Raw genomic sequence first — 12759 nt, 5'->3', positions numbered from 1 at the left:
TTAAAAAAATAAAACAAAAAATTGCCCAGGCTTACTAGTGCAGAAACAGTCTACTTCACCTTCATTTATATTAGTAGTTTTTTTCTGCCATTTTGTATAAACTCCAAATAAGTTTTCTAATGATTTCTATATCTTGAAAAGGACTTTGTGGAACAAACTTAACTTTCTTCTAATTTGTTCACTTCCAGCTAAAATTGTTTGGAAAGGTAAACTCCTGACTTTAATTTTCTTTGAGATTCGTTAAACAATAAATAAGCAAGAAATAATAGCAATGGTAGAGCAATGTACTTTGTAAGCAAGAAAGGAATATCAGCATGACTTACTAGTCTTAATTCTAAATTAACTCACATACATAGGTATAAGTTATAACACACAAGAATTTTTTTAGGGGGAATTAATTTCACATCCCTTGAATATAATGTTATATTTTCAATATATTTGAATGTCCTTTTAAGGACTTGTAAGAGTTGCTGATAAGGAGGAAAAAAGTATAATCACCCATTCATCAGGTTATTGAGCCTTTCCTTACTTTAGATTTTTAGATGCATGGCATTTCTAAATGGGTCTGTTTCCCTTATTTTTCCTTTCAAACTTTAAAATTTTCTATAGCCTTCTGAATGTCTATTAAAATTCCTTGTATTTTTTACCTCTCTAAAAATGACCTTTCTTATAATTCTTAAGTTTTAATAAATATTAAGATATGCCAACATCCCTGCCTCCAGATTGCACTATCCAATCATGTAAAGTAGTAAGGTTTTAATTTATCTGAAGCTTAAGATCTCAATAACTAATGAACCGATTGGGGTCTCAATTTTAGTTAAGCGTTACATAGGTCTGTGATGGTTTTAGGGTATTTTTTTCTGATTTAAGAATTGTGATAGTTTTAAGATATTTTTCTAGACCCTCACCGCCCCTTGAAAACAGATACTCTAGATGGCTATAGGGGCGTGGCTACCAGTGCCTTTGTAAACAGTACAAAAACATGAAAATGAGTATAGAAATCCTAATTGTTACATTTTAAATTTGGTGCCATTTTCAATTTTAGAGTTCAAATTGAATTACATTAAAATTTTAAATTGAAATAGAAATGATGAAATCCTCTCTGACTAGCTAGGTTGTATAACTTAGTTCAATTAGTAATCATAATACTTTGCTGGGCTCAGGGATATAAAGAAAGGTCAATGAATTTTGATGATTGAAACCTTTTTTTGGTAGATTACTCTCATTGCAAGAAAAGTATGTATTCTTTTGTACTCTTCAAACCTTTCCCCCTTTAAATAATAAGCTATCTTTGATCAAAGTTTGAGAGAAGATTCATTTTAAGTTCAATGTTCTTCTCTTTCCCTGGTTTTTCTGCATAGGATTGCAATTAGTTTTCCTTCTATTAACAAATGATTCAAATACAAAAAGTACAATTTTACATTTTACCAAATTTCGCCAAATTTAGATTAACGTAAAAATGTAAGGGCTGATTATTGTTGATTTCAAATTATATAGGACACTTAAAAAAAGATAAACATTAAATATAGAAATAGGGATTACTGGATAAGAAAAATTGACACCTATACCTAATGGCGGTTAAAAATGTTTTGCTTCTTCAAATATTTAAATGCTTAAATGCTTAATTCACAAAATAAAAGCATTTGGGTTTGATAAACAAGTGTTGTAAATTAAGTACTGCTCTTTAACAATTCTGTGGGTAGACTGTCAAGCTTATATGCACCGTCTCAATGTTCATATCATTGGAATGAATTAAAATATGACAATAATACTTGATATACTAAGGTAAAAGTTATCCAAAAAGCTTTTGTCGGTAATGCACAGGTCTTTATGGTATTGTCCTATTCGTGACAACGCCTTTTAAGGGGCGTTTCGTCATATTTTTACAGTAGATTTTCTCCTAATTCTAGCCCCTGCAGGGAAATCACCTAACTTAGCCTATCAAAATCTATTGTGAAATATGACGAAACGCTCCTTAAGAAGCGTTGTCACGAAAGGGACTATACCCGGTCTTTCTTCTAAAGCCGGATGTATTCCTTGGCAACTATATATATCTATATCTAACATATCTATATTCCAGACAACAATTTCGCAGCACACAATAATAGAATCCCTTTTTCTTCCCCTTATATTGGCTTGTTTCTTTTTATACATCCCCCCCCCCCTTTGCTATAGCCATCAGTCCACAGACTTTTATTTCAGGGAGGAAGGGAGGGGACAATAAGCAATTAATTCAATTCAAAAGTTTTAGCTGAAAAGCAATGAAATTCAGATTTATCCAGAAAATTTGAAGAAAATAGCAAAGCGTAAATATTTTTGTCTGCTAGGATCATAACAAAATCCGCGGCAATTGCGCGCTAGTCCAAAAAGTCAGTCAGAACTTGCTAAATCCTTCACGAACACTTTGAGCATATCCCCTAGGTTTAAAACCCCTAAAATATTGAATATTCAAACCATTGTCCCCTCCCTTCCTCCCTGCTTTTATGTGCTATCCTGTTGTGTTGAAGATGTGTAGAGGAAGAAAAGGAAGATTACTTCAATAGTCATAAATTGTAAATAAATCCTTTCATTGTCAACTCAACTCTTTTTCCAACACCCTTCCCTCAACAATAGATTTACAGAATAGATATTTTATTTTTCATTACTCAATAATTTAAATTTGTGTAATATACCTAATTCCCCATTTAAACAATAATTTTACTTTGAAAATATTTAGATATAAACCATACCATGTCCAATACAGTGAAAGGACAATGAATATAATTATTACCCAAATTTTAACGTATAAACTGTGACCATAGTACCAGGTAAAAATTAAGTCTTATAGAATAACTATATAAAAAAATATAGATTTTTAATGATAAAATAAAAACTTTTTTTGTCTCACTGAAAAACAGAAAAAAAAGTATTGCTCTCAATTTCCAAGGTTGAAAGGTCAGGTAAATTAAGCATTTTCCTAATACTCAAATTTTTTATCTATCTCATTCAGAACATCAAAGCCTTTTTAAAACAACTTTGCAAAGTATGCAGTCAGATGTTGCAAACCATATAGCGGCCAGAAATTTGATTTGAAAAGGAAAAATATTTTGCGCCAATAAATCTCTCAAAATTTATTGAACAGTGTATACATTTCTTTCTCTCTGCACCAGTTGTGATCCAATTTGATATTTTCTTTATTTACTACAATAGGCTGAGTATTTATGTAATATTAGATATTTTATACAATTTTCTTCTATTGTTGCTAAAATAGAAAAGGATTTAAAATGGGATAAAGTTTTAGATTTTTGCTTTCTTTTGATTCTTTTTTGTACCTACATACTTATTCCTTACAAAAAAAGATTTGTACATTTAAAATTTATTTTAAAGTTTGTGCTCTTTCGACTTAACAACAGCATTTGATAGTTCTCATTATGAAAGTTTAATCAAAATGGAGTGTTCAGTTCATACTTCATATAGAATTCTAATAACAGGTTAAATGAAACACAAATGTACATTTTTTTAGGAAAAAATGGGATCATAGGAAACGAAGTTGCGGGTTTTAACGCATTTTCGCAGTAACATTTGAAAGGTTATTTTAGATCAGGTTAAATAAACGCAGGTTAGGTTAGGTTAAGTAAACGCAGGGTTAGAAAATAGGCCCTACAGGGTTAGAGCCCCCTGCGGGATCTAGAAATAAGAGAAAAGCTACTGTGAAAATACGACGAAACCCGCAACTTTGTTTCCTTTCCGTGATCCAAAAAATGTTACTAATAACGGTCAAAAGGGAAAAAACAAATATCTATAGATTTTATTTAAATTCACCTCATAATGTTAATTGCTATGTTTCTGAGATTTTTTTTAATGTACCTACTTCTATAAAGAAATGAAGATAATCAGTGAAAATCTTTATATTGGCTGCAAATTATCTTTTTCAATTGCAATGATAATTATGATGAAAAGAAAGATAAATTTGTAGGAAAAGAAAACAAGATTGATCCTCTTTCATATCTAAATTCATTTCATTTTGCACCAATTTTCCACCATCCAGTTTCAAGTGTGCTAGCACATCAACATTAAGTAACCTGTTGTAGCATAAAATTATTCAAATTCATGCAGTTCATGAAACTCTGGTTTGACCAATTTTAATAACTTTTAGTAGAGAAACTATTCTATAACTTTATTTCTCCGTCCGGGCAGTAAGTCCGTTACACTAAGGGTTAGTGATGATATGACAAAACTTTGGTGAAATGCATAAACACCTTCTAGTGTTTCTGAGAATAATAATTTCTACTGAAAATCTAGGTGCACTGCATTTTAGTGTTTCCACCTAACCGCTAGAAAAAAAACCCCCACCAAATTCTTTATTTCTTAACATGGCGCCGCTATTCTGTAACTAAAGTAATGTCCGTATGTCCGTCAATACATTTTAACTGTGATACAGACACAAATATCTTTACAATGCAATGGCAGTGCAACCGATTGATTTTATTTAAAAAATGCTATTTTCATAATTTAAAAAAAATCTAGAAAATTTTTTCAGCTCATTTTACTTTACTTTTAAAACTTAACAGCAATATCATATTTCATTCAACTATTAGGCTAGGAATAATTGCATATAATTTGGCTGAAAAAGTATTCTTTAAAAAAAATCGCATATTTCAAGTCATAGTTGTTTACTATGGCACAAATTTTGGAATTTTAAAGGGAGGGGGCGAAAGTGACACTTTTTGAAACCAAAACTAAAAGTTAAAGGAACTCAACTAAAAAAAGAGTTACGGGTCTGAAATTTTGCATGGCAGTTGCTTTTTAGGGGTACAATATGGAACTGTAAAGAAACGGCGTCGCAACCGCCGAAAACCGCCGAGAAAAGGCAAAAAAAATTCGGCGGGAAACGGCGGTTTTTGGCGGTTGCGCCGCCGTTTCTTCGCAGTTCCATATTTTACCCCTATAAAGCAACTGCCATGCAAAATCTCAGACCTGTAACTCTTTTTTTAGTTGAGTTCCTTTGTTTACTTTTAGTTTTGGTTTCAAAAAGTGTCACTTTCGCCTCCCCCCTTTTAAATAAACATCTACTCTTTAAAAAAACCATAACTCTTTTCTGTAAAAAATCTCTTAAATTAAATTTAATTATTGCTCTTAAATAAATTTTTATGATTTTATAACTCATATATTTCTAAAATTGCTTCTCTGTGAATCTGAAAAAAACTTCTGCAGCAATGCAAATTTTTTATAACAGATCTCAACATGTTCAGAAATAAAGGTTTTCATGAAGTAAAAATATTTTAAGAGCATAACTTATCTATACTTATAATGTAAATAGTTTAAAACTCCCTTATTTAACAGATTACACAAGTACCTATGATTCTATATAAATTCACTTTAAAAAGAACATCAAAGCCTAATGATTTTAGCAACAAATATTTGTAAAGCCAGATTAAAACTGGCTTTTTCATATGGTGGGAGGGGGGGGTTAATCTTTATGTCATATAGGCAAATACGTCCAAGTGAGGGATAAAAAATCAAAAATTTAAAATTATTTTTTTGGGGGGGAAGGGGGGGTAACACCCCTAGACTCCCCCCCCCCCCCCTATTGGACGTCCTTGCTAATATAGACTTATTTTAAGCCGGGAAATAAAATGTTGGACCGTGGAAATATGAAAGAGATAAAAAAAAATCTTAGAAATGAAACAGAATATAAACAAATAATTTCGTCTACTAGTAAAAAAAAAACTCCACCAATCCCTATTATCCATGTATTCAAACTGCTAAACATAATTCATAGAACTCTTTTTTTCTGTTTTTTTTTATGATTATTGCACCTACAATACTTCACTATACAATACATCACTTCTTAAAAATAGTTTACTATCCATTGGACTTATAGCATTATATACTTTTAATTTAAGTTTATGTAAATAACCTTATAAATAATGACATGTGTTGGGGATTTCCCTATAAATAACTTGTTTACTGTTTAGGCCAGAACCTCTCCCATTCCCTCCCCTTCATTTTTGATTAGATAAAAATCTGGGAGATGGTCAGTGCTCAACAGAAACTTTATGAAAGAGTACCCAGGTGTCATAATAACTCACCTACTAAGCCAAGATCATGAGGGGCAAGCATCTCCTTGCCATCCACAGACTGAATTTGGAGCAGTAGACCCAGGTTGTGGCTTGGCTTCTCCAACCAGAAATTCAGAGCCTTTGGTCATACATGAATTAGTTTGTAATAGAGCATTCAAAACTACTTAAATAAAGAAGTTCAGTTGGTGACTGTTTAGCAAGAATTTAAAGGGATCATAGAATAGATGATAACCTGATGCATATCCTTTATTGTAAATAAATTTACCCCTTCTGTCTAGTAAAATTATTGTCACTACTAGTTTGTACAAACCAATCCTGTTTTAACAAAAGAATCTTAAGTTAATAAACTCACGAACAAGTACTTTTAAAACTTTGGGTATAACTATTATTTGCAGTCTAATGTCCCCTTAAGTTAATCTGCAATGAGCTCTTTGGGTAGATGGTTCGAGTCTAATCACAGCATACCTTATAAAGTTTCTATGTGAGTATTAGTAAAGCAGGTCTAACAACATAAGGGTATCATAACAAAAGCATAACTGGCTATCCTAAAAATCATCAATATATATGATATAAAACAACTACCTACTGCAAAGTTTTAAATATCTAAAATAAATTCATGTATGCCTTGATAACATCTAGAACAATCCATCCTTCTTGGTCAAGCGTGACCACAAGTGAGTCCAAAAGGTCGTCTTCGTCCGTAGTCCCATCCATCAGCTGATACACCGCAACTTTGTACGCGGCATTTCCTCCGCGCTTCTTCTTATAAATGCGCAACTCACAACCAAGCAAAATGTCGGCTATGGGTACCTCTGAGACGTCGAACCAGTATCTTCTGGTGACTTCATAGTCCTCCTGGTGGCCATAGTTCACAAAGCTCATGATAATATCACTCTCATTGATTGCCTAAAAAGAATATAAAAACTTAGTACTTAGTAGTAAAAAATTTACTACTTATTCTTTGAAATAATTTTTATAAATAAAATGAATTATGTACAAACCAGCCAATTATATAAGGTTAGGTAAATACTACCAGAATTAATTCCCATGTATAATTAAGACATCCAGATAAAAGTTTGCAAATCAAGGGTAGGTTGACAAGTTTAATTCTCGTAATTCCTGGTTGTGAGGAAACAAGTTTGCATTTAAAGATGATAAAATCTCTAAGAGGCCAGCAAGAGACAAATAATGAAAGCACTTAGGGCCTTTTTTGAGGATAATATTCTAAATATTACTTTTGCACTACTATATGGATGTTAACATCCTTGTTTTAACTACCTTTAGGTCTTTATCTTGGAGCTGGAATGGACTGTGGGCCAGAGACTCCAGGGATTCTTGGGCCAGGTTTTTTAGTTCACCCTCCTCTCCAACTGGCGTTACCAAGGACTTGTAAATATCCTAAAAATTATTTGTAGTTATTCTAGTACAGCTACTCATCAACTAGGGTTTGTAAGTCTAAGTCTATTCCAAACTACACCAATAAAAGTTTTGACTTGATATTTGAAATAGCAATAGAGCAAGGTGTTATATTTAATGATTACTGAAAAAAATCTACCAAAAATTAAATTTCACTGTAAAATACCTCTCCAAATAAGTTATAACAAGTTTTGGATAAAATTATCCTTGTTTAAATATAAAATATATTATTAAGTCATAAAATACTTTAAGTCTAGACTAAACAGAGATTCATAAATATTAATAAAACTGTTCTAAGAGGTATGAAAAAGTACAAGTAGATATTTACATAATTACTTATTAACGATGACATTATAGAATCATTGAGAAAAACAACTTAAATAATATGGAAAGGTAAAGGTATAGGATAATGGAAGATACATTATTTTTCTCCCCAATTATTTTAATATCTTTTTGGATAGACTCAAACTATTTAGAGAAAACCCCTCCCCCTTGAGATCAAAGCTATCCAATGTCATTTTGATTTTTTGACCTGGCAAAACCTCCAGGGATCTAAAGGGATAAGACAATGGACGATAAATTGATGTACAACATCCCCAATGATGATGCACAAAATGCCCTTTCTGTATATTAAAATTAGTGGTTTGAACACTTAACTTAACAACAAATCAAAATTCACTAGAAATCCCAAAGTTGTGAAGCCAACTAATAACAGACTTTGTGGACTAGTGTCAGCCCCATACCTGTCTGAAAAACCTCACCTTCATAAATGTTGGCACTGTAGAATTAGCTGATGAGATGGTGCGTCTCTTGGGAGCAGCCTGAGGTCTGTAGTTGAGGCCCAGCAGGTGGAGGATCTCCTCTTGCATCACCTCTTGTTCTCTATATATAATAAGAAAAATCATAAAATTGAGAATGTAGTTTGTTATAGAGTAGTTTTGCACCCAAAAAACATTTAGATTACAACTGACTTTGTATTTAAAGTAGAAAAAAGTTCATAACCGTTTTAAAAAGGCATGAAACTAAAACATATTTTTAATTGAGTATATTTTTCAACCCCTATAAAATCTTAATTTCATCTGTGCTTTGTAGAGACTGTTTTTATGATAATTAGAAATTATTTGAAATAACATATTTTTAAAATCGAAGCTTTTTCTATAATTAGGGTCGGTCCGTCCGTCCGTACGTCCGTCCGTCCAAGATAGTTAGCTTTTATTCGTTAATTTAGGCATGTTAGAATTGTCCTATCGATTTCAAACTTTGTATGGTGATTACTGTAGTAGTTAGGTACGATTTAGAAAGCGTAGCAACTCTATAACCAGAATGTCCGTGCGTCCATTTTAAACATGTTGATTTTTCTACTTTTTAACAACATATTTATATGTGATCTAATTATCCGTTTGATCTGATTTTTGGTATATTGATTCCTGGGACAACAAAGAACAATATTTTAAGCGAAGCAACTCTATAATAAAGTCCTAAAGATGTAAGTATGTCCATAAACATTATCCTGTATCAAGCAAGGGGGGGGGGGGAAGTTCTGACACATTTGCGTAAACGGTGAGTATAGGCTTTATCTTTGGACTGAGAGTATAGGTTATTAGGGATAAAATCATTCTTATATGATGAATTTCCCCCAGATGTAAGATTTTTTGGATAGGCCTCCAGGTTCCGGAGCTCCAGGCCTCCAGGTGGTCTCTGTACAGGTAAAAATGAAAAAAAAAAATTTTTTTTTAAAGTTACAGGTCAACTTATAAAACAAAATATGCATCTTTTTTAATATTATTCACATATTTGAAGAAAAAATATGCATATTTTGTTTTATAAGTTGATTTTTAACTTAAAAAATTTTTTTTTTTTTCATTTTTACCTGTACAGAGACCACCTGAAGGCCTGGAGCTCCGGAACCTGGAGGCCTATCCAAAAAATCTTAAATCTGGGGGAAATTCATCATATAAGAATGATTTTATCCCTAATAACCTATACTCTCAGTCCAAAGATAAAGCCTATACTCACCGTTTACGCAAATGTGTCAGAACTTCCCCCCCCCCTTATTCAACAAATTTACTTACAATTTTGCTTCGAATCTTATGCTTTTATATTCTGATTATTCAGTTTAGACAAGTGTTAATGTCCGTTTGTCCTACCGTTTTAGTGCTTCGCTTTTATGGATGTTTTCATCCTTGTTGTATGTTCATCTAATTTTAACCAATTACCTAACTAAAAATAATTTTGGTTAAGTCTATAGAAATAATTCAAGAAATAAACACTTTTAACTAAGGAGATAGTTATCTAACTATAAAAAGATTTCTCCTAACTTTTAATCATTGTAGCAGCGAAATAATTTTATACTTAGAGTCTGACTGTATGTACATTGTACATCCGTCTAATTTATTCATTTTAAGTCTTTAAGTCTTGCCGAATTCTTTAATATACTATTTAATAAATCGGTGCTTTCTCCCAAAGTTTTTTTGAGCACTTATCCCCCCCCCCCCTTATCCTAATATATAAAGTAATAAGCTTTTTTTGTCTGTAGCGAAGGATCTTGCTAACTGCTGCTGAACCGATATGGTCCTCCTTTACAGTGAAGCTACTTAAAGGTTTCGGAATGGTTTTAGGCTATTTTATCTTTTAAAAAAAGTCCGGGTAGGTATGGTTTAAGTCTATTTTTCTGCCCTTTCATATTCCTTTGATATAGAGCCCCTAGGGCTTTCCACTGATAACTTCCCATTAATTTAATTCATTAAAAATATTAGCAGGGGGCGATTTCAGTGCTCATTAAACCACTTTGTATGAAAAAGCCATAAATATGCTATATAAAGACAATAAATAAAAAAATAAATGCATTCAATAAAAATACCTGTTATATATTGACCTGTTATTGCTGCGCTACCTATAGATCTATTTATCCTTGAAGACTAATTTTTCTATTCATATAAGAGCTAAAAATATCTGATGGCTAATTTGAATTTTAAATATTCCTAATCAAAATTTTGTTGTGTTTCATAAGTCAACTTTCTATAGGTAGAAATATTTAAGTTTTCATTAAAGTTTTCATTTATTCATAATAAAGTTTATTCAGGGACAAGACAATGCAATGTGTGATACATTTATGTAAATATTAGGATAACACAATTACCCCTCTTGTCATAGACGTCAAAGGGGGGGGGGGGGTAAAGGGGTGATTACAACCCCCACCCCCCAAATGAATTTAAAATTTTGGATTTTCAATTCCCCCCCCCCCTCCCCCCCGAATAAAGAAATGCCTCTATGAAATAAAGATTACCCCCCCCCCCAAAATGAGCTTGGGGGCACCCTCAAAATTTTTATTCAAAATTTTACCCCCCCCCCCCAAATTAAAAAGCCTGGACGCCCCTGCCTCTTGTATATTAACATTATTGGTTGAATTGTTTGAACTAAACGCAGCTAATTTGTAAAACCTATCAAGATTTAATAAAGGTTTCAAAGATTTTAAGCCAATGTATGTTTATTATAAAGAGATCTTCAAAGCAAGGTCATTGTGGATTTTTTTTATATTGCGCAGCTTACTTATAATGGTGACATGTCCGTTCGTCTGTTTGTCTGTAAAATATTAATTATTTTATAAAAGTAACAGAAATTGTCTGTGTGTATTGAAGGATTTTGCTAACCGCTGGATCGATATGGTTCTCCTTAAAAGTGAAGACTCTCATAGGTCCTGGAAAGAATGAAAACTAGTTTTTGGGGAAGGGTAACTCCCCCTCCCCCCTCGAGAAAAAAATCCTTGGAAGAAGATAACCCCCCCCCCCCCCCGGCTAGTGTAAGTGTTGTTTTTCTACGCTACTCCTGGACATTTATATCCGGCCTTTTTTAGTGCGTTTTAGACATTCAAATTTACATCAATCAAAAGAATTAAAGTCAAACCAATATTTTGTTGTATATTGATAAAATTTTTTAAAAATTGTAAATCCGGCTATCGTAAATGGCCAAGATACGCAAAATTTCATAGAGACAGATTTTAAACTAGTTACTTATGGTTTGACAAGAAAAATTGAAAAAAATCAAAATCAGCAAAGAAATTTAATAATGGTATATACACAGCTTATATTAGCGAGAAATAAGTTAAGATAATTGAAGATATCAAATACACGGCCGGAGCTCAGTACGTCTGTCGAAAATAACCGTATTCAAATTAACTTTATAGTAGCTGCTTCTCTATAAAGCTAACCATTGTACGTAACGTACCTGGGATCAATGCTGGAATGAAGAGCAGTTTGATGTAATCCATTGTCGTAATAATAGCCGGACATTTGCATGCCAAGGCAGAACTCCAAAACCACCGCAGCAAGCACCCAAAAATGCCTCATTTTTTATTTCTTTTTTTAGTCTATAATTCACGAATAAAAAGGGTTTTTAAATCACTATATTTTGATGATTTCTTGCTTGATTTTTCATAATTTAAGCACTTTGATCGATCTTCTCTTCTCGTTAAGTTTTATAATTTCACAGAATCGTTGTTTGTTTATGTTGTGGAATTAAGAAAATAGAAGTCAGCTGTTTTGAAAATGGTTGATTGCTAACCCCCCCTACCCAAAACAAAACTAGTTTCTTTACCCATTTTGGTTACTTCTTTTTCTTTCTCTCTCTCTCTCTCTCTCTCTCTCTCTCTCTCTCTCTCTCTCTCTCTCTCTCTCTCTCTCTCTCTCTCTCTCTCTCTCTCTCTCTCTCTATCTATCTATCTCTCTCTCTATTCTATCCTCCCCCCCCCATTGTCAAATGGAGAAATTAATGAAAAGGGGGAAGGTAAAACCTAATCCTTTTTGACCGGGATATTCAAATTGGTTTTAAAAAATTGAGGGGCCCAAACCCGTTAAAAATGATAAAATTAAAAAAGAAATTATTTTCTCGCGTGAATTTAACAAAAAATATATGAAATGTATATACTTTATGATAAAAAATGCGATTTTAGGGATATTTTTAAAAAGGTCATTAATCCTTATCCCAACTATCTACCTTTTTCCCTTCCCTTTTCTTCACGCGCTACCCACTCCCCCCCAACCTTTATTTTGTCTGCTTCTAAATTAGAAATTTTATTATTGTTTTGAAAACAGCTGACTTTATTTACATTCACATATTCTTTGCAAAACTTTCTATTTAAATGAATGTTTTTTTTAATGAAATAAGCAAAATATTTAAATGAAATCTTCTATGATAGGAAACTTTTTTCATATGATTAAAAAAATACGTTATTTAGTCAAAAATTACATTTTTAATAAAATATTTATGTTATTTAAACCTTGTT

General features: G+C 32.3%; 2 protein-coding genes across 4 annotated transcripts in view; both read right to left on the bottom strand.

The window, feature by feature from the left end:
• Positions 1 to 12033, bottom strand: part of gbb (TGF-beta family member glass bottom boat) — a 28406-nt gene extending 16373 nt beyond the window's left edge. The window contains exons 1-5 of the mRNA XM_080162194.1: positions 11703 to 12033; positions 8240 to 8360; positions 7341 to 7460; positions 6687 to 6968; positions 6072 to 6180 (exon numbers count right to left, since the gene is read on the bottom strand). Of these exons, the coding sequence (XP_080018320.1) occupies positions 6072 to 6180; positions 6687 to 6968; positions 7341 to 7460; positions 8240 to 8360; positions 11703 to 11824 (754 nt within the window). The 5' untranslated portion in view covers positions 11825 to 12033. The remainder of the gene's footprint in view (positions 1 to 6071; positions 6181 to 6686; positions 6969 to 7340; positions 7461 to 8239; positions 8361 to 11702) is intronic.
• LOC145319831 (serine/threonine-protein kinase BRSK2-like) overlaps positions 1 to 12759 on the bottom strand; it is a 199242-nt gene that overhangs the window by 86430 nt on the left and 100053 nt on the right. The gene's annotated exons all lie outside the window — the stretch shown is intronic.

Source organism: Acartia tonsa, chromosome 5 (genome assembly GCF_053477335.1).
Source record: "Acartia tonsa isolate MP-2025a chromosome 5, ASM5347733v1, whole genome shotgun sequence".
NCBI lineage: Eukaryota > Metazoa > Arthropoda > Copepoda > Calanoida > Acartiidae > Acartia > Acartia tonsa.
The sequence above is the reverse complement of the archived record's forward strand: the minus strand, read 5'-3'. Positions and strand labels throughout refer to the sequence as shown.